At 35.0% G+C, this 25,539-nt stretch overlaps 1 protein-coding gene across 3 annotated transcripts in view; it reads left to right on the top strand.

Annotated features, from left to right (window-relative positions):
- Positions 1-25,539, top strand: part of IQCM (IQ motif containing M) — a 494,659-nt gene that overhangs the window by 237,869 nt on the left and 231,251 nt on the right. For all 3 annotated transcript variants that reach the window (XM_031941659.1, XM_031941660.1, XM_031941661.1), the window contains 2 exons: positions 19,028-19,172; positions 22,108-22,239. In XM_031941659.1, the coding sequence (XP_031797519.1) occupies positions 19,028-19,172; positions 22,108-22,239 (277 nt within the window). The remainder of the gene's footprint in view (positions 1-19,027; positions 19,173-22,107; positions 22,240-25,539) is intronic.

Raw genomic sequence — 25,539 nt, 5'->3', positions numbered from 1 at the left:
CTATTAGCCAATCTACTGGCTATGTAATAGTACTTCAGAATTATTTAAATTTGCATATCTCCACTTAATAGAGAATTAGAGCATTTTTCCATATAACTATAAATAGCTTTGATTACTTCATCTGAAAACTGTCCATGTCTTTTGATGATTTATCAATTTGATAATTTATCAGCTCTTATTTTTATAAATTTGACTCAGTTCCCTATATGTTTGGAAAATAAATTTGCTTCAATTTTTTTTCATAATTTACTATTGTTATTTGTATCCTGTATTCCATCCTATCCTTCATTCTGTTTATTCTTCTCTATTTCCTTTCACCCTGTCCTACCCCAAAAGTGTTTTGCTTCTGACTATCCCATCCCTGATCTGCTGTCCCTTTGATCGCCCCCCCCCCCCACCTCTTATCTCCTTTCCCCTTCTCCTTTTTCTGTAGGGTATGTGTATGTTATTCTCTTTGAGACAATTCTGATGAAGAGTAAGGGTCATTCATTTTCCCTTACTTTCCCATTCTTCCCCTCCACCATAAAAGCTTTTCCATGCTTCTTTTCTATGTGATAATTTAATTCATTCTATCTCTCCCTTTCCATCTCTTTCAATACATTCCTCTTTCACTACTTAATTTCACCTTTTTTAGATATTATCCCTTCACATTCAAATAACACTTCTACCTTCTGTCTATATATACTTCCTCTAATTGCTTTAATAATAAGAAAGTTCTTATGAATTACAAGTATCATCTTCCTATGTAGGAATGCAAATAGTCCAACCTCATTAAGTTCCTTATGATTTCTCTTTCCTGTTTACCCCCTTATGCTTCTCTGGAGTTTTGTAGTATTTGAATTTGAACGTCAAATTTTCTATTAAACTCAGATCTTTTCATCAAGAATGCTTGAAAATTCTTATTTTTTTTTGTTATTCATTGAACTAAATACAAAATAAGGGGAAAAAAAGAGTAGAAAAAAGAAAGACAGAAAAAGGGGACAGCTAGGTGGTGTAGTGGATAGAGCACCGCCCTGAAGTTAGGAGGACCTGAGTTCAAATGTGACCTCAGATACTTAACACTTCCTGGCTGTGTGACCCTGGGCAAGTCACCTAACTCCAATTGCCTCAGCAAAAAAAAAAAAAAAAAGACAGAAAAGGAAAACAAAACAAAACATTGGCATGTGTCCAGCAGAACATCAGGGAGAATTCAAAATATATAAAAAATGAATTTCTGTTTCAAGAAAGCATATATAATTTTGCTTCCTTGTAGGTTTTTCTTTTGTCCTCTACTGATCATTTTTTATTTTGTTCTTTCTCCATTTTTTATCTCCCCTCCCCCAAAGCAGGCTACAGAAAGGCATACACACACACACACACACACACACACATACACACACACATATACATACATACATACATATATAGACATTCACAGCTGTTGAGTTCCCCCTACTCACCAAACTCCCCTACTCACCAAGGGGAACTATAACTGGTTTCCTTACCATTCACCAGGTACTTGGACGTCTCCGAAGCAGCTCCCTCTAGCTGCTCTCTTTCCCCACAGAGCACCCAACACACCAGATGTTATTAAGTACTGCAAGCGTTTATTAAGCACCCTTCATCTTCTCTAATGGTGTCTGCAGCTTCTCAGTTACATTCCTTCATATACCATCTCATTACATCATCTCATACCCAGCTTTCTTTGTCTTTACCCCATCATGGTACAGGCTGCTCAATAACTAAATCATTAATCTTGGGGTAAACAACAAAGGTTGTTTACCTTTCATTACTGCCTTCCTATTTTCCTCCTCTGCACACCTTATCCCCCCTCCTCAGGTTATTTCCTGCTATACAGCTCCTTTTGCCACATATGCCTAAAATCATCTAACAAGGAGATCATGGGAATTAGGTCCCCATGGCGTCGGAAAGGAATGGTGCCTCTAGTTTCACTTCAGCTCTTTCATATAATCTGAAGCTCCAAATCAAGAACTCCATCCTCCCAAGTGCCCATAGTCAGCAGCATCCTTGCCCCATTGCATCTATACTCCTGTTGTGCTGGTTTTTTCTCAAGGTCATGTCTTTGCATCATTGATGGGGCCCTGGCATTACTAATCAGCTGAGGTTCTTTCTGTTTTCTGGAACTCAGACTCCAGATTCCTCATACTGTCTGGAAGGCAAAAGTTCCTGTGATTCCTGCTGAGACTCCACCCTATCCCAGCTAGCCCCAGAATGGTCCCCACTTGGTATTTCTACAGAGCTGACTTCAAGGTGTTTGTACTTCATTTGGGTTAATCCTAGCTTGGGGTTTTTATTCTGGTATTCTCAGGTTGTTCCAGGAGAACCCCTATTCTGCCCTAAGTCATCTTTGTGTTTATGTTTGACTTGAAGCATAAATTTGTTCTGTTTGTGGGGGAAATCAGGGGAGCTTGAAATTTAACAACCTACTCTGCCTTCTTCCTGGAATTCCCCCCCTTGAAAATTCTTTAATTCATTGGATGCTCATTTTCCCTCTGAAGGATTGTACTCAGTTTTGTTATGTAGATAATTACTAACTTCTTTACCCTCTGTAATATCACATTCTAAGTCTTCTGATACTTTAATGTAGAAACTGCTAAATTTTGTGTTATTTTGACTGTGCTCCAGTATATTTGAATTGTTTCTTTCTGCCTGCTTGTAGGGCTTTCTCTTTCACCTGGGAGCTCTGGAATTTGGCTATAATATTGCTGGGAATTTTCATTTGGGATCTTTCTGAGTAGATTCTTCCAATTTCTATTTTACCTTCTGATTATCTACAATACTAGGGTCATTTCCCTTGATAACTTATTCTTGTTGTTGTTTCTTTTTTATTGTAATAAGTTTATTTATTTTTAATACACATTGGCTTTATGAATCATATTGTGATAGAAAATTCAGAGCAAAAGGGAAAAACTTTGGGAGAAATAAAAAACAGAGTACGAAGTCTATTGGGATTGCTTTGGATAACTGAAGCACTGAGAAGAATCAAGCCTTTAATAGTTGATTCTCACAAAGTCTTGCTGTTATATTGTGTACAATGAATTCCTGGTTCTGCTTGTTTCACTTAGTATCAGGTCATGTAAATCTTTCCAGGCTTTTCTATAATTAGCATCTTCATCATTTTTTTATAGAACAATAATATTCCATTACCCTCATGTACCACAACTTGCTAAGTCATTCCCCAATTGAAGGGCATCCATCTTTTTCCTATTCTTTGCTATCACAAAAAGAGCTGCTACAAACATTTTTGCACATGTGGGTCATTTTCCATTCTTTATGATTTTCTTGGGATACAGACCCAGTAATGGCACTGCTGGGTCAAAGGATATATACAGTTTTATAGCCCTTTGAGCATATTACTCTTCAGAGTGGTTGGATCATTTCACAACTCCCCAACAATGCATCAGTGTCCTAGCTTTCCCACATCCCCTTCAGCATTTATAATCTCTTTCTGCCTTTTTGGCCAATCTGAGAGGTGTGATGTGGTACTTCGGAGTTGTTTTAATTTGTATTTCTCTAATCAATAGTAATTTCTTTGAACTCCTCTTTCTCTTTTATTTTATGCAGATATTTAGAGAAATAAATTTTCCCCAAAGAACTGCTTTTGCTGCATCCCATAGGTTTTGGTATGTTGTCTCATTGTTGTCATTCTTTTGGATGAAATTATGGATTGTTTCTGTGATTTGTTGTTTGACCCACTCATTCTTTAGAATTAGATTATCTTTCCCTAAGTCTTTATTGAATATAATTTTATTGCATTATGGTCTGAAAAGGAAGCATTTACTATTTATGCCTTTTTGCATTTAACTGTGAGGATTTTATGCCCTAAATACATGGTCAATTTTTGTGTAGGTGCCCTGTTCTGCCAGAAAATAAAAGGTGTATTCCTTTCTGCTCCTACTCAGTTTTCTCTAGAGGTCTATCATATCTAGATTTTCTAGGATCCTATAATGCTCCCTAGTTTCTTTCTTGTTTATTTTGTGGTTAGATTTGTCTGATTCTGAGAGAGGAATGTTGAGGGTCCCCCATTAGAGTAGTTTTGCTGTCTATTTCTTCCTGTAAGTGGCTTAAAATCTCTAGGAATTTGCCTGTCACTTGGTGCATATACATTTAGTATCATTACTACTTAATTGTTTACTGTACCTTTTATGGAGATGTACTTTCCCTCCTTATCTCTTTTAATAAGGTCTATTTTTACTTTTGCTTTATCTGATTTTAGAATTGCTACCCCTCCTTTTTTTTTTTTTTTTTTTTTTTTTTTTTTTACTTAAGCTAAAGCATAATAAATTCTGTTCCAGCCTTTTACCTTTACTCTTTATGTGTCTCTCTGTGTCACATGTGTTTCTTGTAAACAACATATTGTAGGATTCTGTTTTTTGATCTTCTCTGCTATTCACTTTCATTTTATGGGAGAGTTCATCACATTCACATTCACAGTTGTGATCACCAACTCTGTATTTTCCTCCTTCCTATTTTCTCTCCTGTATATACTTTTGTTCTCTCTTTTGAACTGTCCTTAGTCTTGTGATTTTTTTTACCTCGCCTGCCTACTATCTTATCTTTTATCTATCCTTCTTCCTTTCTCTTACCTTTTTCCCTAGTGATTCTGCCCTCCTTTCTATACTGCCTTTCCTTTTTCTTTCCTGTTTCTTCTCCTACTTCTTTATAGTATTAGATAAATTTCCATACCCAACTAAATGATTACATTATTCCCTCTTAGAGTCAAACCTGATGAGATAAAGCTTCAGACAATGCTCATCTCCCTCCTTTTTTGCCTCCATTGTAATAGATTTTTTTAACCCTCTTGGTATGTGAACTAATTGTCCCATTATATCTCCTCTTTTCTCTTTTTTTAGTACAGACTTTCCACCCTTTAATGCCCTTTTCTTTGATGTCATCACATCAGAGTTCATTTACAACCATACCCTCACTCCATGTGATGTCCCCTCTGTCTGCAGTTAGTTTGCAAGAATTGCAGATATTGTTTTCCTATCTAGAGATATAAGCAGTTTAATCTTTACATATATATGTATGAATGTATTTTTATGTATATATATTTTCCCCCTGTTTACCTTTTTATGGTTCTCTTGTATCCTGTGTTTGTAGATTAAATTTTCCGTTTAGTTCTGTTTTTTTTTTTTTTTTCCAATAGAAATGATTGAAAGTCTTTTACTTCATTGAGGCTCCATCTTCTAACTGAAAGATAGTGCTGAATCATCGCTGGGTAGTTAATTCTTGGCTGTTATCCCAGGTCCTTTACTTTCCAAAATATGGTATTCCAGGGGCTCAGATTCTTTATTGTAGAAGCTGCTAAATCCTGGCTCTTTGATATTTGAATTGTTTTTGTCTGGGAACTTGCAGTAGTTTTTCCTTGAGATTATAGTTTTGGAGTTTCACAACAATAATGTTCCTTGAGGTTTTCCTTGTGGTATCTCTTTCCATAGGTGATCGATTAATTCTTTCAATAAGTATTTCCCCTTCTGTTTCTAGAACACTAGGGTAGTTTTTCTTAAGGATCTCTTGTAGAATGCTATCCAGGCTCTTTTTTTGATCATGGCCTTCTGGCCAATAATTTTTAAATTGTCTCTTTTGGATCTAATTTCCAGGTTGGCTAGTTTGCCAATAAGGTATTTCTTGAAAGATGATATCTAGCTTCTTTTTTTGATGGTGGCTTTTAAGTAGTTCAATATTTTTTAAATTATTTCTTCTGGACTTCCAGGTTGCTTGTTTTCCAGTGAGCTATTTTACTTTGTATTCTATTTTTTTTCATTCTTTTGGTTTTGTTTTATTGTTTCTTGATTTCTTGTTAAGTCATTAGTTTCCATTTTCTCAATTCTAATATCTAAGGAAATTTTTTTTCAGTAAGTTTTGGTACCTCTTTTCTACTTGGCCAATTCTATTCTTCAACGAGTTTTTTCTTCAGTGAATTAATTATTGTGCTTTTTTCCACATTTGCCCAACTCTGCTTTTTAACATTCTTTTTCCTTTCTTTTTTTTAAATAAAGCTTTTTATTTTCAAAAACATATGCATAGTTTTCAATATTTACTCTTGCAAAACCTTGTGTTCCAATTTTTTTTCCTCTCCCTTCCTCCATCCCTTTCCCTAGGCAGCAAGTAATCTAATTATATATATATATTTTCTTATTGGGTTTTTGTGCTTCCCTTAAAATCTTATTTTCTTCAGTACTTTTTTTTGGTCTCCACCAAATTGTTGACTTGTTTTTCATGATTTTCTTGATTTATCATCTCATTTTTTCTCCTGCTTCTTTCACTTGATTTTCAAAATTCTTTTTTTGTGCTTTTCCATGACCTGAGGCCCATTCATCTGCTTATAATAGGTTTTGATGTGGGAGCTTTGATTTTGCTATCTTCTGAGTGTGTGTTTTGATCTTTTTTGTCCCTGTAGTAATTTTCTGTGGCCAGAATATTTTTCTGTATCAATATTTCTGTATCAATGGATACATTGTTCCAAGCTTCAGGGGTTTTGTGCATCTGTTATCAAAGATACTTCTTGAAACCTGTAAGTTTTCAGTTCTTCCAAGTTTTTATGATCTAAGAAGAGTTGTTTAGTATTCTTCTGGACTGTGTTCTGTTCTGGAGGTGATCACAGGCACTCTTTTCTGCCCTGGAACTGTGAGGGAGGTCCTTGCTCCACTGTGGCCACAAATTCTGGTAAGCTAGTGTCCTTTCTCTCCCTGGGACTGCTACCCAGAACTGTGCCAAAAGTGCAAATATGAGCAAAGTGACAGAATCCTGCCTCAGTGATAGCAAAGAGACCCATGTAATCTCTTTCTGGCCAACTGTTAAATCTCCTTACCATTTATGGGCTGAGAGCTGTCACTCCTTCTGCTGATTCAGTGACTTCCAAAGCCTTGTCTTGGTTTGCTGAGACCTGAGCTATGCTTGTGGCTGGTACTGGATGGTACTCCACTTCTACCCTGATGCAACAAACCTTTCCTGGCGACCTTCTAAGTTTCTTGGACTGGAACATTGTTTAATTTCATCTTTTTATGTATTTTACCATTTAAAAATTTGGTTGGAGATTTTACTTTGCCATTTGGGCTCTGCCTTCTCTATTTAATTTTTTTAAATTGCATATTTAATATCTCCTAGGTATGCATGAAATTCTTGTAGAAATCTAATTTTCTTTCCTTTTGTTTTGCTTCCTGTAATTATGGAAATATGTTTTTTCTTTCCTGTTAGATTTTTATATTTCAGAATCAATTATAATTTTTATGGTGATCTTTGTTTTAGTCATTTTTTAAGCCTTTGTTCCTGAACTGATGCTTTGTGACAGGGCCAGTGTCCATCTCTCGCTGTGCTTTTGTACCTACTGGGAATTGAACTAGATCACCTAAGTTCCAATGTCTACTTGTGCTTCCTGGGATGAAACTCCTCATCTCCTCCACTGTCCAGAGGATCTTTGAGTTTAGTGCTGTGTTTCAGGATACTTTGTGGTATCTCAGAATAGAGAATGAGACATCTCAGTCTTAGACTGCTCTTTTACTAAGATGTTTTCATAAAGGACCAATGGTATAATGGGGTGATGTCTTTACTTGAGTGTGAATTATATTTAAATGAGGCAAAGTTTTCAGCCTCACTCTTTCTATTGTTTTCCCTAATTCCAAAGTCTCATTTTCTGATTGTTGACCATTTTGGGGATTTCTTGGGGAAGCTTTCCACTTTCATTCCCTCTGGATGTGTAACCTTGGTAAGAATATTGGTGTCTGTGGTAATGTTGTGAAGCAGCAGCAAGGTTGTAATGTTACCATGTGCTAATGTTTGTGGACTTTGGAGGAATTTCTGTGTAGTTGTGAGGTCCACAGAGTCATCGTAGTTTCTAATTTAATTTCTTGATCATTGTTAAATTTATTATAATCTTTAGCTTTTTGGTGGAGTAGCATTTTGGGAATTAGGTTGTCTGGCCCTGGTTAATCATTTTAAGCTGCCATTTAATCACACTAGCAAAGATCTTTCTCATCCTTCTCACAGTACTTTTGTCTGGATCTTTTCTTTGTACTTATCACTTTTTTCCCCCTTTGTATCACATTTGCTTGTGTAGAATATTTTTTTCTAGAATATTTTCTATTATTTTTCTATTATCATCTATTATTATAAGCTCCTTAAAGGTAAAGATGATTTTGTTTTTCATATTTCTATTCCCAGTGCTTAGCACACACTTTGTACATGGGGAAGCTTCATTTCCCAATGCTAATTACTATTTTTTTCTATACAGGAAATCATTTAATCTTTATAATTAAACCAATGTTTATTTACTGAAAATTAAATTTAAAAAACAAATTTAACTAAAATATTTACTGCATATATGACTTATTAATAATTAAATTAATAAATAGACACATTTACAAGATTTGTACTATGGAAAAAAAAAAAACAAAGCCAGATATACTTCAAATCCTCAGTATAAAACCATGACTTCTTTTTACTTATAAAATATCATCCCAAACTATTCATTTTCTTTCAAGATATTAAGTAAGTTGCTTTTTTTATTTTTATCAGAAAGCTTCACAAGATAAAGGTGAAAACAACTTCATCAGAAAATACCTCTCTATCTCCTCTTTCTGTCTTTGATAGCTTCTCTTCAGCATTGACAGGAAGCATCTTTTCAGCTTTCTCAAGCTAACACTTTTAATAGTTCCTCTCTGTAGCTTATCTCATAGATTCTTATAGATCAGAAGTAAAAAACACAGTTTTTCTCTGATTCCATAGGGACAAGCACCTCAGAGTGAGATATTTTTCAACTATCCCTAGAAAAACTACTAGCAATAACTGGCTTTTCCTACAACATCCCATTTGTTTCTTAAAGCTACAGTGTTTTATAAATTCTGTGAGAGAATCATTGCCTGGGAGTAAAAAATGTTTTTTTTTCTTTGTATTAGTATTCCCAGCACCTAGCACAGGGTGACTAGCACATAGTGGCACTTAATAAATGCTTGTTAATTGACTGATAGGCACTTCAAGCAGATATTTCTTCTTAATGTACTGTTCATTTCAACCAAATTTGTTTTACTTTGAACTTGACATTCTGTGCCTTTGTTTGGATTGTTATCTATACCTGGAATATACTCTTGGTTCACCAATACATCTTAGAATCTTAGATCCCTTCAAATCTCACGTAGCATACTACCTTTCCCGTGAAATGGTTTCCTGATCCTTCTAATTGCTATTATCTCCTTCCTCAATTTGCATAGTCTTCATTTTTATGTGTGGGTATGAATGGGTTATTATATGTTTCTACTTTCAGAGAAGGACATCTATAATAGCTAGATCTCTTCATACCAGGTATGCACCTAATGATGTATTAAAATGAAAACCATGCATTGATTTGTATCCAATTCATCTTTTAATTGCTATCCTTTCCTTTTAACTATGAAATAAACTTCATCTATCCATTGAATTGGAACTAGACATGGTGTAGATATATTTTTAAATTGAGTAATCTTGAAATACATCATTAGAAGCTAGTGACTGCCATTTCCTTGTTGGCTTATTTTTAACCTCTAAGGGCTTTCTTTACTTGAATTTTAAAAAATAAGCTGTCACCCTTAGCTCTTATGACTTCCATGAAAGGCACTTAGACCCTTGCTTTGCCCTAATTGCTTAAGAGGTACTGTGGCTATTATCTGCTACTTATACCTACTTCTTAAGAAATATTCCTTTGAACCTTCTAAAGAATTTCAAAAGAAATTCTTTCTCTCAGGGAGAGCAGCCCAGCAACAGTTCCAAACTCAGGAAACAATAATTACTGAAAGTCTGTAGTGTCTTAACAGTAGATTTAGGGATTAAATGAATCAGATCTAGTGCAATTCTATTATTTTTCACCAATGAGCAAAGGTTCAATGCATTGCTTAAAGCAATATCAAACTTTATAATGATAGCATTTATAGAAAACAATTTCATTTGAACCTCAAAATTACCCTATGAGGTTGATGTTGGTGCTGCTATTACAATTTGATAGACGAGAAAGCTGAGTAAGATAGAGGTTATAAGTGACTTGCATGGGGGTTCAACAACTAGAAAATGTCCGAGGCAGAATTGAACTCTTTTCTGGTGTCAGGTTTAATGCTTTGATAATTATATCCCCTATCTTCCTGATGAAAGTAAGCAGCAGATGGAGGACTCTTTCCATTAAAGCACACTGACTTCCCACTTTGTTAGAGACTTATAAGCACTTCATTTAACACTATATTTATATCCCATTATATTTATATCACTGTAAGACCTTTTGGATAGAGCAGTAGTACTTGCTGGAGAAACTAAGGCAAGATAGAGATTAGAGAGTTTTTAATATTTTATTCATTGGAGAGGATAATTGACTGGACAGGACTCTTGTCTCAAAGTATCCAGTGGTGAATGTGAGTTCTCAATGACATATATAGCCACATGGCTCAGCTACAGGGGTAGACCAAGGCAGGGGTGGAGTCAGAACACATGAGAGTGGGAGGTTTCAGGACCATAAATTTGGTTCTAGCAGGATGGGGGGAAACTGGAAGCCAGAGTCAGGAAGTTTGAATAAATAGAAGTAAAGATGTCAGTGAGGTATCCGGGATAGTCTTTTATCTTTTGGAATATTTTAGAGGGTAGTACCATAAATTCTTGAAGGCAGAAGGAGTTAGGAGCCAAAAAGTCTGATCTCCCCCTCATCTTGAGTCTCACATTGACAATTTATAACCTTAGAGCAAATGGTCCTCAGTCTTAATGGACCAGAGTGGGGTTTTTACAACTAAAGGGGATTGAGGCAGAACAGTTAAGGAAACTGAGGTAGAGCAATTTAGGGAAATGGAAGTGAACCAATTAGGGAAACTGAATTAGGACAATTAAAGCAAACTGTGGCACAACATTAATTTACATTTCTATGGCATATATATAATTTCTATACATTTATATGGTAATTAAAACTTTAGAATATGCTTTCCTTAGAACAATCTATTATTTTCATTTCGAAGGTAATGAATTTAAGGCTTAGAGAGGTTGTAGCTTGCCCAAGCTCCCATTGTCTGAAATTGAGATAAGATTCAAAAACTTCAGATACCCTGTTAATTGCAGAACATCATCACACATATCTAAGGATTCATAAAACACACACACACACACACACACACACACACACACACATTTTTCTTCTACAAATTGGATGCCACAGAAATTCATTCTGTACATTTCTATAGAGGAGATGAAATAGAGAACCAGATTAGAATCAGTGGGTATGAATGAGAAGAGAAAGCTGATGTAAGAGTTGTATTGTCCTTTGGGGAAGAATTTAAGATAATAGTAGGAAAGTCTATTAGATGGAAAGAATTAATAGTATACTCAACATGAAAAAACCAACTTTTAAGAGATGGAGAGATTGAAAGGGGCTGCTAGGGTGTTTTCCTTGGATCATCATCTATGCTTTCTTATTCCTCTGCTGGTATCATGATTCCTCCTGGCAGTTCTGTGGATGATTAGAGTTATTCTGCTGCACTGAGCTGGCCTCCTCTTGAAATTTGCCAAGGGGTCAAGGACTATAAGAGTAGTAAAAGCACATTCCCAGGATAGAGGCTATTTCATAAGCAGCTGAGGGAATTTATGATGGACCTTTCACTCCAGAGGCTGTGCACCAGATCATGGGATAATTGTCAATATAATAGCAATCCCTCCATGGGGATACTTACTTTGTTATTACTTATCTTGCCCTCTGCCTTATTTCTTCTTCAGTTTGTGGCTGCAGACCCTCAAGTTTTAAGATTTCTCAACGAACTATAAAATTTTTAGGATTCCCCAGGAAATAATCTTTTGCTTTTTTTTGGTAAAGGAATTATAAGATAGGATCAAGTGATCATTGCTTAGCAAAAATTTGGGTAAACATGTAATAACTTTGGGGGTAAACATGTAATAACTCCATTTCACTATCAGTATTGGTTTGTTTCATCCTTATTATTTCTTCTTCTTGATAATGTTCACTTTTAAGTGTTTTGAAGAGATGAGCTAGAGAGGCTTGGTCTATATTACATCTAAGATCCTTTACATCTCTACATCTGTGATCCCAATTGATTTCTTAAGTCATTATGTTATGAAATACTACTTGAAAGTATTTATTGATATCTTTTGATTTTTATATATCATTCCTCAGCTTATTGAATTTTCCCTTTTATTTTTTAATTTTTAAAAATAAATCTTGAGGAATATATATGTATAGATATTACATTGCCTAGGTTTATTTTAGTATCCCAATTCCTCCTTCTCCCTGTCCCAGAATCCTAAACCATATAATGAAAAATATTTTGAAAAGGAAAACAAATGAAAAAGAGAAAGCAAGAAACATTACCAAAACTGATCAAAATATGGAAAAAGTCTGAAGATATATGTAATGTCTCACAATTGTGGATCTTTTACTTGTGCAAAGAATAGAGCAAATTATCTCTTCATACCTCTTCTTTGAGGCCATACTTTGAAACTTTCCTTTTAACAAAGAAAAATAGCTAAGAAAATCAATGAATATTATGAACATTTTAAATCTCATATCCCTGATCCCTCACCTCCCAATAAAAAGAGTGTATGTGTAGTTCATGTTCCGTTTTCTGGAACTGAATTTGTTTATTGAATTAATTTGAGATCAGTTGCTTTTGAGTGGTTTCATTGGCATTATTAGAGGTTTTATGTATATTGTTCTCCTGACTATGCTTATTTTACCATTTCATATAAGTTTCCTATTTTTCTCTGAATTCTTTGTATTTACCATTTCCCACAGAATAAAAATATTTTATCCCCCACAATTTATTTAATCATTCTTTAGTTATAGGGCATCTACTTTGTTTCCAGATTTTTTTTTTTTTTTTTTTTTTTTTTTTTTTTTTTTTAGCACAAAAAGTTCTGTTGTGTATCTTTAGTTATATATAGAATCTTTGCCTTTAATTTCCTTCAGCTACATTCTCAATGGTGGGATGACTAGGGTAAAAGCTATAAACATTACTTAGCTTTTACTAAATTCATTGGTCAGTGAACAAATATTTGCTAAGCCCTTAATATATGCAGAGTACAATGCCCAGGAAATTATTTATTCAATCTATTTTCACAATTTTTGAGGCACATTTTGAGATACACTTGGATATGGCCCCTAGATCTATTGTACTGACAGCGATTGTAGTGCCTTCTCCTTTTAATGAGATATTCTTGGGATTTAGAATCTGTTTAGAATGAAAAAAGTCATTGTTCCTTCTACAATAAATTCAACTCCATGTAACAAAATTTATTAAAAACCTACTAAGTGCAGAGAAGAAGTGTGGTCCTGGTGGATAGGGAGTGACCTTAGAGTAAGGAATACAAGAATTAAAATCCTGCTGGCAAGTTAATGAACCTCCCAAAACCCTAGGAGACTCTGAATTGCAAAGCAAATGCTGATATCTGTTGATAGAAGTCTCCTCATTTGGAATTCCTTATCACAATGAAATTATAGGTGTGGCTCCTCAGCATCTCTGATTATTCTGACTTAGACTTGAAACCCTGGTTTTAAATAAAGACTTAAACTCTGGCTATCAAACATTTATCAGATTATAGAATAATTTTTTTCACTGGGAACTATCCATTCTTATAAGATCTTGAGTCGGAAGGGACCTTAATATTCATGTAGTCTAACTCCTATTTTTGCAAGTGGGGAAAATGATATTAAGTGACCAGCCCAAGATTAGATAGGTGTTAATAGAGTGAGGTTTAAAACCAGGTCAAACTGCTAGAGCTTTTCTCTACAACACAATACACCATTTACTTAAAATTTACTGCAGTAACATTATCATGCTAATAGCTTCTTGGAGTCACAGATGAAGATTGTGTAAAGAAAGGTAGGCACCAAAAGTTATTGAACAACCCTACAAAGGACTTGGTGGGGTCCTTACATCAGAGATACTAGTCCTTCCTAAACACCTCCATACATCCCACCACCAGACAGCTCATAGCTCAGAAGTTCTACCTGCTTGCTTCTTCCTTCCCTCTACATAAGCAGTTATCAGAATGGTCAAGAGAACTCTATTCACCACAACTTAGTATTGTGATTTTATACCCCTCTTTTTTTTTTCTCTTCAAACAAAATTTTAAAGACAAAGGTTGTGTGCTTATTTCAGAGATCTTCGGAAATCTGCTTCCCTTTCCACAAGAAATGCTGACTGAGAAGAATCCAGGTGACACAGAACCTGGGACGAGAATTTCTTAGATTTGGAAGGAGATGAATATAGAAAGCCAGCCCTAGGCCATGTGATGTCTTTGAGAGCCCCATTTGGGGTCAGTTTTAGAAATTCTACTGTTTATCCAAATACATTCTTTAAATGACCTTATACTTCTCTTGGACACAAAGGCCTATCTTCTTTTAGAAACACATTTTTACTGATGTTATTATTTTTTTCTTTATCCATGTTTCCTTGATAGGAAGGCACAATGATGTAGGGAAAATCACTCATTGGTCAATTACCAAAATTGGCTTAATGTTTTAGGGCTTTCAAAAGGTATTGAATATCGTATCTCATTTGAGCCTCACACCACCCCAAGAAGAAAGTAGTAGCATTATTATTATATGCTGGTTTTACAGGTGAGTATACAGAATTTGAATCCATGTCTTTTTGTTTTTTTGGCTCCATGTGCAATATTCTATCCACTGCAATATATGGATTTGAGTTCTGTTAGAATATTTACCTGTTTGGTGACCCATGGCTTCAATTTTCTTCCCTGAAACTGATTTTCTTCATCAGAAAAGTGGGGATAATTGTATGACCTCACAGTATAATTATGATGAAGGTGGTTGTAAATCTAAGAATAATGTAGAAATCTGAGCTTAACAAAGCAAGGAGATGAGAAAAGTTATAATAAGTCATAATAGCTAATCTAGTCCTCTTATTCAAATGACAAAAGGCCTAGCACCACCCATTATATGGGCTGTTACATCAGACCTAATGAAAGACAAGAACCTCAAATAAAAGTCCAAACTGGACCTTCATTTCATAGTAAAATAGTAAAAGGAGGAAGGTCTCAGATGAAGTGAGGGCTTATTATGTATATTATCTGGTTATATTTCAGCCCTCACCATTTTGAGTAGAAACTACAGAGCCTGCTGTATGTTGGGAATTCATTTTAGTCCTTAGCTATTTACTGATTGAGACTCTTGGTCTTTCAATCTCAGCTTCTGGGTATTTGCGAAGCAAATACTGAGCCCAACACCAATCTTTATCATCCCAGAACCACAGAGAGTGAGGGCCTTCATCTAACAGGATTTGTTAGTTGCAAATCCTTGTTGCAAATGTTAGTTGCAAATAACTTGCAGTTATAGCAGGAAAAAAAGCTGTTTTTTGAGTCAGAGCTCAGGTTCAGATCTTTGCTGTCACTTGTGTAACTTTAGATAAGACAATTAATTTCTTTAGGCCTCAGTTATAAAGCAAAGAGGTCAAACTAGATTACCTCTGGATTACCTCTCTTTCAGCTTGAAGCTGATGATTTTATGAGTTGATACATCCTTTGTTTTTTGACTAGAAAATTCAGAAGTCTTGTTTCGCTAAATTTTTGTGACTAAGTGATCATCTGTTATAGCCTAACAAAACAACACAAAACTAAAAAACCTAAACTAGAAAAAAAGAACCCTCAAACCAAACCAGACCAAACCAAACCAAAACAGCCACCACAAAACTCACATTATTATTACTCCTATCCAACTCTTGATTCTTGGTGATTTAACTCAACTCTACACTGTCTTCCTCTCTTGAATCCCTCACTCTCTTATCTTATCACTGCTTATTCTCAGCAGTCATTTGTCACCTTTGTTCTTATGGACCTGTGGTTGAGCAAAAGTGGAGAAAATCATGCAAATGTTCTGATAAAGTCTACTACAGATTTGTGTTATACAACCTCAACTGGGCCCTTGAGGTTGCTAGCAATCCTAAAGAAGCTCCCTTATCAACTATTTATCACAGTCTCCACAGAGGCTCCTTTAAACTTTTTCATTCCTTTTCAAATCTCCTATGACTCCCTCTTCCCTCACTTTCTCAGATGAGAACTTTGCCTCATATTTTACAAAAAAAAAAATTTGAGACTATTGACTGTGAACTCCCTCTTCTCCACTCTTCCTTATCTTCTATCTCTCAGATATCTTCTGCCACTTTTTGTTCCTTCACTTTCATGATCAAATGACCTTACTCCTTTTTTGGTTGTTTTTTTTTTCCCCCTTTTAAAAAAATGTATTTATTTTTCTTACTCCTTACTAATGCTAACCTCTATACTTGTTCAAGTCATCTCATTCTGTTGTCTCCTCCAGTATATTGCCTGCTCTGCCTAGTCCCTACTCTTCCACTTATTTTTAATCTTTTCTTGTCTACTTGTTCATTTCCTAATGTCTACGAATACACACACACGTACACACACAAAATTCTTATTTGATCTTTCCATCTTTATTATCTGTCATCCTATATTTTTTCTACACTTTATAGCTAAACTCATCAAAAGAAAACAAAAAACCACAGCAACCCATCGAGAGTAAATGCCTCTACTTTCTCTCCCTTCACTCTATTCTTAAACTCTTACACTATGGCTTCCAACCTTATCATTCCAACAAAACTGTTCTCTCCAAAGTTACCAATTTTCTCTTGGTTTCCAAAACCAATTGCCTTTTCTCAATTCTGATTAATCTCTCTTATGACTTTGACACTGTTGATCAATCTCTCTTTCTTGATGCTCTCTTTCTAGGTTTTGAGTCATCACACTTACTTAGTTATTCTCCTACCTATCTGATTGCTTCTTCTCTGCCTCCTTCACTAGTTGTTCCTCCTTTCTTCATCCCCCACCCAAGATCATGCTGTGAAACTCTAGGTATCCTTTAAGATTCTCTCCTGGACCTTCTTCTTTCTTGTATAGTGATTTGCCTCATGATTTTGCCTCAGTGATGATTTCATCAGATGCCATGAATTAATTACCATTCTAGGTTAATGATTCTTAAATCTACCTATCCTGCCTCAGTCTCTATGCTAATGTCTAATCTCACATCTCCAACTACCTTTCAGACCTTTAGAACTAGATGTCTAGCAGATTTCTTAAACACTATATGTCCAAAATGGAACTCATAAGGCAAAGCCAAGATGGCAGAGTAAAGGTAGGAAGTAAAATGGAATTCATTATTTTTCCCTTTAAATCATTGCCCCCCTGTGCTATCTTCCCCATTACTTTGGAGAATCACAATACAATTTTCCTAGTTTTTTAGGCTCACAACCTTCAAATTATTCTTATTATTATTCACCCACTTATCCAATCTGTTCTTTCAGTCTCAAATAATGTCTCATCTTTTACAGGAATCCTGCTCTAACCCCTGTTAATTCTAATGTCTTTCTCCTGTTAATTATTTCCTGTTTATCTTGTATATAGTTTGCTTTGTGCATATTTGTTTGCATATCATCTCTCATATTAAATTGTAGGCTCCTTGACATCAAGAATTCTTTTGTCTCTTTTGTATTCCCAGTGCTTCAAAAATCGATAGGCATCTTCCTCCTTCCCTACTTTCTCTTTCTCTCTCTTTCTCTTTCTCTCTCTCTCTCTCTCTCTCTCTCTCTCTCTCTCTCTCTCTCTCTCTCTCTCTCTCTCTCCCTCCCTCCCTTCCTCCTTCCCTTCCTCCTTCCCTCTCTCCCTCTTTTCCTCTCTCCCTCCCTTCCTCCTTCTCTCTTTTGGGAGGTAATATGTCAGCAGAGTCACAAGTTGAGTAAAATAAGGAATATTTCCACACAAGATAGGCTTCTCCTTAGCCTAGGCAAGAGGAAGTGGTATAAGTTATTGCAGTCAGTGACCTAAGTGATAATAAGATGGTCACTTACTCCTATTGGACAAGGATCTATTGGTCCTCAAGTACAAATATATTTTGGATGACTTTCCATGTAGTTTAGTCACCTCCACTAGGCTTGCTAACCATGACAAGGAAAAACAAGGGTAGAGGGACTCTACTTAATTTCCTGTCATTAGCATTAAGTATTAAAATTCTGCAGCTCATTGCTCTGGGTCCTTATATACAGAATTTTGATATGATTCTATCAAATTGACTAATACCGATTGGAATAGAGTAGGGGTCCAAAATCAATTATGTCTTACATTTGTCTGACTATATACATCATCCCATCCTTTTGACCCTATTTAATTCTTATCTTTCTATCATACTCACGGGGAAGAATCACCCTCACTATTTGGTTTCTCTACTTCTATTCCTACATCACTGACTTTTGAATAATAATTTTAAAAATTATCCATTTTTCCTTTCATAAACACATTACTCTTTATAATTATTTACAAACTCAGTCATTTGCTATGATAATGAGGAATTCATTTAATGTCTTTGTTTCTTGTTTTCTCTACCTGTAAGATGATGAAGTTGGACTACACAAATTTTAAGTTACCTTCTAGCATTGATATTGTATAAGCATATGTTATTTTTACTTTCCTTATTTTCAATATTTTTTTCTTCCACATATAAAAGTGAAATTTATTGTTTGTTTTTTTTTAAGCTCCCTCCATCTTTTTTATTTTGGATATTTGTGTAATTAAGACTTCCATGAGCAAAACAAAAAACTACAATCTGTTTTTGTGGTTATAGGATCTAATATGTTACAAATAACAAAGAGGTATCATTTGAGGAAAATAAGGCATATTTTTGATAGGAACATTTGTAATAAATCATTTTTATAATGATGAATACAGTAATTTTTATGAACTTTGCTCAAATAGATAGTCAAAAGAGCTTTCTCTATAAGCTAAGCATATTACCATTCCCCCACTTAGTGTTAGCTGGGATATTAGCCTAAAGACATTCAGCACTATATAGAAACCCTTACCAGGACCTGGGAATTTCTATCTGATCTTTAGAATTAATTTCTCAAAAGATAATAGAAACCTTTTTCTTGCCAAGTGAGAACTCAATATATAAGTAACATAGGAAATGGAATGGAAGAGGAGAAAGGAAAGTAAAAATTTTTGTAAATATATATAATAGCAATGCTAATTTTTTCTCCATATGTATCAGGCTAAAGACCACGGACCATCATTTAGAGCTGTTGTAAATGCATACCGCAGAATGGTTGACCGTATTCAGCGCCGAGCTGGTCTTCGGTATACAAGAGTAATTTTAAATTTTTCAGAGCTAGAAGAATGGCTAGACAGAAAAAAATGTGAGTAATAACTTGCATTCATTTTTAAAAAATATTCTTGGCTTCTTATTTTTAATACAACAGTCATTTTGCAATGACTATTGTTTCCTCCGTGTCATTTCCTTTCCCATACTCTCCAAGCTCCATATTGAACTCTTTTAACAAAGTCAATTAAACCAAGTCAGATTACATAGCTAACTCTTCAGAGGTTGTAGATAACAATTTCCAAACCTAGTCTCCTGCTTCTGAGAGGAAGAATAGGTTTCATCATTTAATGTAATTTGTATTTGTTTTAAACATAGCAGTTATATGTACCTCAATTATTTTACATAATTTTTAGAACCAAAAGGTAAACAAATTTCCAAGGAATTGTAAACTGACTTTTTTTTTTTTATAATATTACATATCACTGTTGGAATTCTATTCTGAAACCAAGTTCCCTAGGTCACACCTAAAATTTCTAATAGCACACAGACTTTTGTTTTTATTTACATAATATCTGTATTTCTTGGAATAAATAATAGAGTTGTGTGCTTAGGGGAACCAAAGAGGAAAAACAAATCTGAAGTAGGTGTCATTAACTTAGATTAGTTGGAAATAGAAAAGTATTGCCTTCTAGCTTTGTAGAAGTCCTCACACCTTTTTTGCTCATTGGAAAAGACCTGTTAAATTGCTAAACAGGAATGTGAAAATTCTGAGAGCTAATTTTTTTTTTTTTTTTTGCTGTATAGTTATTTAGGGTTTTTAATATTATATTTTACAAATGTATTAAAAAAAACTTATGGGAGGCAGCAAAAGGCAGAACAGTGATTGGATTCAGAGAAGGAGTCTATGCTTATGATTTATATGACCTTGAGTAAATATCACTTAACATCTCTCAGTCTCAGTTTCTTCATCTGTAAAATGAGTGGTTTAGAACTATATAGAGCCTCTAAGATATCTTCCAGATCTGGATGTTTTCTGCTTTTGTTGTCACCTTCTCCCATTGCCATTGCTTTCTCAGGCTTTATGTGGTACAAGAGGGCATTATGTTCAGATAATCTATATATGCCAGAAAGATCTAATTATCAGGAGGACCTGACTTCAAATCTGACCTCAGACACTTAACACATCCTAGCTGTGTGACTCTGTGCAAGTCACTTAACCTCAATTGCCTCAGGAAAAAAAAAAGAAAAGAAAAAAAAAAAAGAAAGAAGAAAGAAAATGTGCCCTCCTGAGCAAGAAAACAAGCATTTTTTTTTTTTTTTAAGAGAATTCTTGCTCTCAACTTTCTGAGACTGCTTTTCTTTTCAATTACTTCTAGGTTCATCTACTAATTAGTCATATGATCCTTTGAGAACCATTATGTCCCCTTCCCTTCCTCCAGTTCCTCAATAAACAAACTGATAATAGGAAAAAAAAGTGATATTTTAGCATAATGGGATTTAATTATAGCATGCACCTTAAGTATCAATTACATCAACCTCCTTTTGAAAACTTAGGCCAAGCAATCTGTATGACTTATCCAAAGTCTCATAGCTTGCACATGGCAAAGTTAGGATTCACAGCCAAATCCTCAGACTACAATCCAACAGTCCTGCCATTACACATTTAATATCCTCAAACATAAAAATGACAAGTGGTACTCTCAGCTTATTTGAAAATAGAAAATTAATAGGCACATGAGATGTAAAATGTTGGTTGTTGAAATGCAATCAAGTGAATCTATTTATGAATACATTTTGTAATTTGTATCTTTTTGGATGCCAGCATTTTAGAAAAATCTTTACTTATTTAAAAAACATTTTATAGAAACGTCCCACGTAACCTGTCAACAAGTCAGTCCAATTAATATAGAATAACTGCCATTATGGTTGAAAACTAGTGATTATATTTAGTTGCACGAATTAGTTTGTGAACCAACTACTGACCTGGAGTGCTCTTCTTACTGAAGGGGAGAATTAGTTGGCACAAATTCTTTAGAGATGTTTTGGCAGTGATCCCCTAAATAATTTTCATGTTTAGAAATTTGAGGTGTTCAGCTAAAAAAAATAAAAAAGGTATTCATATTAAAAGAAGATTCAGTTCTTTCTAAACTTCTTATTCATGCATAATAAAGAAGGGGCAGATACTATCTTTGTAGTTTGGGGGGGGGGAAATGACTGCTTTTTAGTTTAATGAGGTAGGCAGTGCCCAATAAAAGGGTGATTAAAAAAGCAAAAGAGTGAGCTTGACTGATGTAAATTCTTATTTCAGTAGATTATCATTAATTAATGATTCCTACCTGCACTGTGTTAGACAAAAGAAGAACAGCAAATGTCCTCTAGGATATTATATTTTATTGGGGGAGGGAGGAGGGAAATAGGAGGTGTTGTAGATATAAACTCTTTGAAACCAAAGATGGTTCCATTTTTGTCTTTATATTTACCTAGTGTTTTTAGCACAGTGACTAATAAATAATAGTCACTGACTGTTTGTATTAATGCTTCTTGAAAATTTAATGTTGTCTTGGATATTAGTCTACATAAATTATAAATTATAAATATGTATTTAGTAAGGAACCATTACACAAAGAACTGCTCTAAGAAAATTAATGGAAGGAGAAATTACTTTAAACTAAGGAATCGGAAAGATGAGAAATCAGGCAAGGCTTCCTGGAAGAGGTAATACCTGGAAAGAGCAAGAAAGTTTTCAATAGGTCATATGAGAAGAAAGTGCACTATAGTTACGATGGGCAGACAGAAAGAAAGATATAGAGGTTAAAGAATGAGAAGATTATCCCACCCACTCATGGGGCTATATCTTGGGGGTATTTTTTTCCTCCTAAATCAGGAGGACTTTTTTTGCAGGGGGGGGAGGAGATTTAAAAATTTTGCAGCCACTAGGTGAGATTTGAATTGATTTTTACTTAGTTTGGTTATTCACTAAAGAAAATATTTCTCTCTCCTTTTTTTTCCATCTTTTTTTTTTTTTTAAGTTTATGAAGTCATGTTTGCCAAGAGGGAATATTATCAAGGAATTCCATTAGAGGATCTCCCTAAATATTTCAGGGACTGTGGTCATTTTCCATCCCAATCACATATTGAAAGCACATATCAGCTGGTTCAAAGTAGGTACCTCTTTTTACTTACTCTTTAATTAAGATAAGTAAAGTGCTTATGACATTGAGGTAAGTGAGAAAGTTATTCAGCTGACTTAATACCTTAATATACCTCATGGAGTTTATAGAATGAATTTTTTTTTTTGAAGGGAACAGAATATTTCTTTGGCTTTTTCTCTTTTTTCCCCTCTATATTATATATAGATTATCCCACCCATTTATGAGGCTATATCTTGGGAATAGTTTTTCTCCCAAGGTAGGAGGACTTTTTTTGGGGGGGGGGAGTAGGGGGAAATTTAAAAGTTAAGTAACTAAGTGAGATTTGAAGTAATTTTTATTTGGTTTGGTTATTCACTAAAGAAAATATTTTTCTCTTTTTCTTCCATCTTTTTTTTTAAGTTTATAAAGTCGTATATATATGTGAGACAAATTTAAGGATTATGCTGGAAAGGATCCCATAAAGCATTTAGGTCCAACGCTCTCATCTTATTTATTTAAAAATGTTAACAGTCATTAAATTTTTCAGATACATACAAAGATAGTTCAACATCTTTGCAAAACCTTGTGTTCTAAATTTTTCTCCTTCCTTTCCTCCTTCTCCTCTCCCCAAAACAACAAGCAGTCCTTAAGGTTAAACATTACAGTTCTTCTGAACATATTCAACTCTCTCATTTTAATGATGGGGAAACAGACCTAAAGCATTTGGGACTTGTCCTGCGTTATAACCAGGCTAAATTTCTATTGTTATGTCTTAAAACTTCTTTTCCTTCCCAAATAAGCTAATTTTGGCATTAAGGAATATATCTGTATTCAAATAGATAAAAAGATAAGACAAGTTTCCAGTTCTGTTTAAATGTAAAAATAACAATAGGAGTATTTCTGTTAAGATAGTAGCAATCTAGTGATTCCAAATTTCTCCCAGCAATCATTGATTAAAGTCCAGAGAGGTTACATTTCACATCACCTGTGACAGCTAAAACAGACACCAAACAATTGACACCAAATAGAACTAAACACCTCCAAGCTTATTTCTTAGAGTCAGGAATAAAGAGGGACAGACAGAGAGACCAACACACACAAAGATATAGATGAAGAGAAAGAGAGACAGAGATAAAGACAAAGAGGCAGAGACAGACTGACAAGAGAAGTATCTATTGTCACTGTTGGTAGTTGGGAGTGTTGGACTCCCATATTGGGGTTATGATCCAGTATCTCAAAAGAATGTGTAGGCTTAGACCTTTTCCAAATAAAGAGGCAAAGATTTAATTATACTGCTGTGTGGGACAGGTGCTAAACTCCCTTTCCCAAACTAACTAATCAGGGACATCTTCAGGTACAAAGAGAAAGAATTTACTTAATCCCTGCAGAGAGAGGCCCAAGCTCACTTGGGAGCCATTCCAACTCCCACCATGTGCTCCTGAACCTGATCAGCCAAAAGAACACCCGGTTGGAATAGGAAAAGACCCAAGCCTTCTCATTGCATAGACTAAAAGGACTTAGATGAGAAAGCTTCATCCAATTGGTCCCATTCGAAATTAATGTCATTGATAAATGTACAATATTATAACAACAATGAACTATTGTATTAATATAGATTTCTTAAATAATACAAAAGTATAGCAAAATATGTAAATCCAAATCATGAAAACAGTACCCAAACAAGTATTTTTTGGGTAAATCAACATATATCAATTGTCAATTTGATTACCAAATCAATTGTCAAGATTACCAAAATAAAAACTCTTTTAATTGAGACAAAGGGATTGTAATCTGGGGTCACCACACAGTAGCAGGGTAGAATAGCGCTCATAAGGGGGAAGGGTGGGAGGACAGAGTTTAAATAACATTTCAATAGGGAGGGATTCTCATCTAAGGCACAACATAGTGAAGCTATTACATGAGTTGTTTTGAAGAACACCAAAAAGTCTGTAGAAAAGGCTAGAAAAGCTTGTCTTTCTTTCTAATTGGTTTCCATAGTCTTCTTTTAACTGATTTCAGAGATCCTCAGGTAATTTGTATCTCTGGGATCCAGCAAGGTCCACTCCTAGTCAGTTGTATTCCGTTGTTAATGAAATATTTTAAGAAATATATCAATGCTTCTTAGCAACTGCATAACATTAAGATGAAACCAATTTACTTTAGATAAGTTGATTTCTCTTTAAAAAAAAAAAATAATTACATTAAAACACAATTCCAGAATACAACCAGGAACAAAAAAAAAGATCATCTGTGATTTAAAAAAAAAATCTACTTCCAATAAAAGAAAAGGTAAATATGTGTTGTGTTCTGCTTTCTAGAGCCTCCAAGTTGGGGCAACAAAATGTACCATTGCTTTCTAGAGCCCCCATGCTGGAATGATTAAAATATTGAGTCCTGCTTTCTAGAGCCCCTAAGATGGGGTGACAAAACATACTGTGCTTTCTAGCGTCCCCATGCCAGGGTAATTAAAATATACTGTCCTGGTAGAGAAGTGATGAGGCAGGACTCCTGAGGATGGTAGAAAAATGGAGTCCATTTATTTCAAGGACTTTCCCCTTCTTATACCCTTATACCCTTTTGTAACACAAATAACACTGGGCATGCACCAAGTATATGCTGCCCACATGGGACCACATAAACAACTTGCAATTATACGTAGATTGCCACTGGGTATCATTCTGCTTCAATCATAACATAGATTGTTACTGCCCCCTGACTTCTCAGGAATGCCGCAAGCCCTTAGGGAAGATGGGGAGCTGACCAGACATTGTCAGCAGGTTCTCTCTGGGCTGAAGGGGCTTATACCTCACCCAGAGTTCCCCCACTGACTGTGGCCCTCTACTTCTCACCCTTTCTTTTGTTTTAATTAAAGCAAGTATATGCCAGTGGTCAAATCCATTACCATAGGAGGAATGACATAGGCAAGTTGTAATAGCATACAAGCAAGTAATAACATAACAAACAATATGAATAAACAAAATACCATAAAAGATTTCCATGACTCCCAGAAGAAAGGTATAAAAAATAACTATCAATTCACAACCACATACACTTCCTTCAGCAGCCAAGAGATAGTCCAAAAGCAATCTACTGTCCATCACTTCATGTCTCAGGAAATCAAACGATTCCTGCAGATTTTTAAGTTCTGCATCAGTTTTATTGACAGTTATTTTTGATGTTATGAATCAATTGCCATACACAAAAGGTTAACTGCCAGGCTCTTTCAGTGGTGAATGCAGTCAGAGATGAAACCACCCGATGTTCTTCTCCTTGGATCTTCTTTGTTTCGAGGGTCTTCTCTTTTTCTCTCTCTCTCTGATGGACAAGGTG

Source organism: Sarcophilus harrisii, chromosome 6 (assembly GCF_902635505.1).
Source record: "Sarcophilus harrisii chromosome 6, mSarHar1.11, whole genome shotgun sequence".
Classification (NCBI taxonomy): Eukaryota; Metazoa; Chordata; class Mammalia; order Dasyuromorphia; family Dasyuridae; genus Sarcophilus; species Sarcophilus harrisii.
This window is presented reverse-complemented; position numbering and strand designations above follow the sequence as displayed.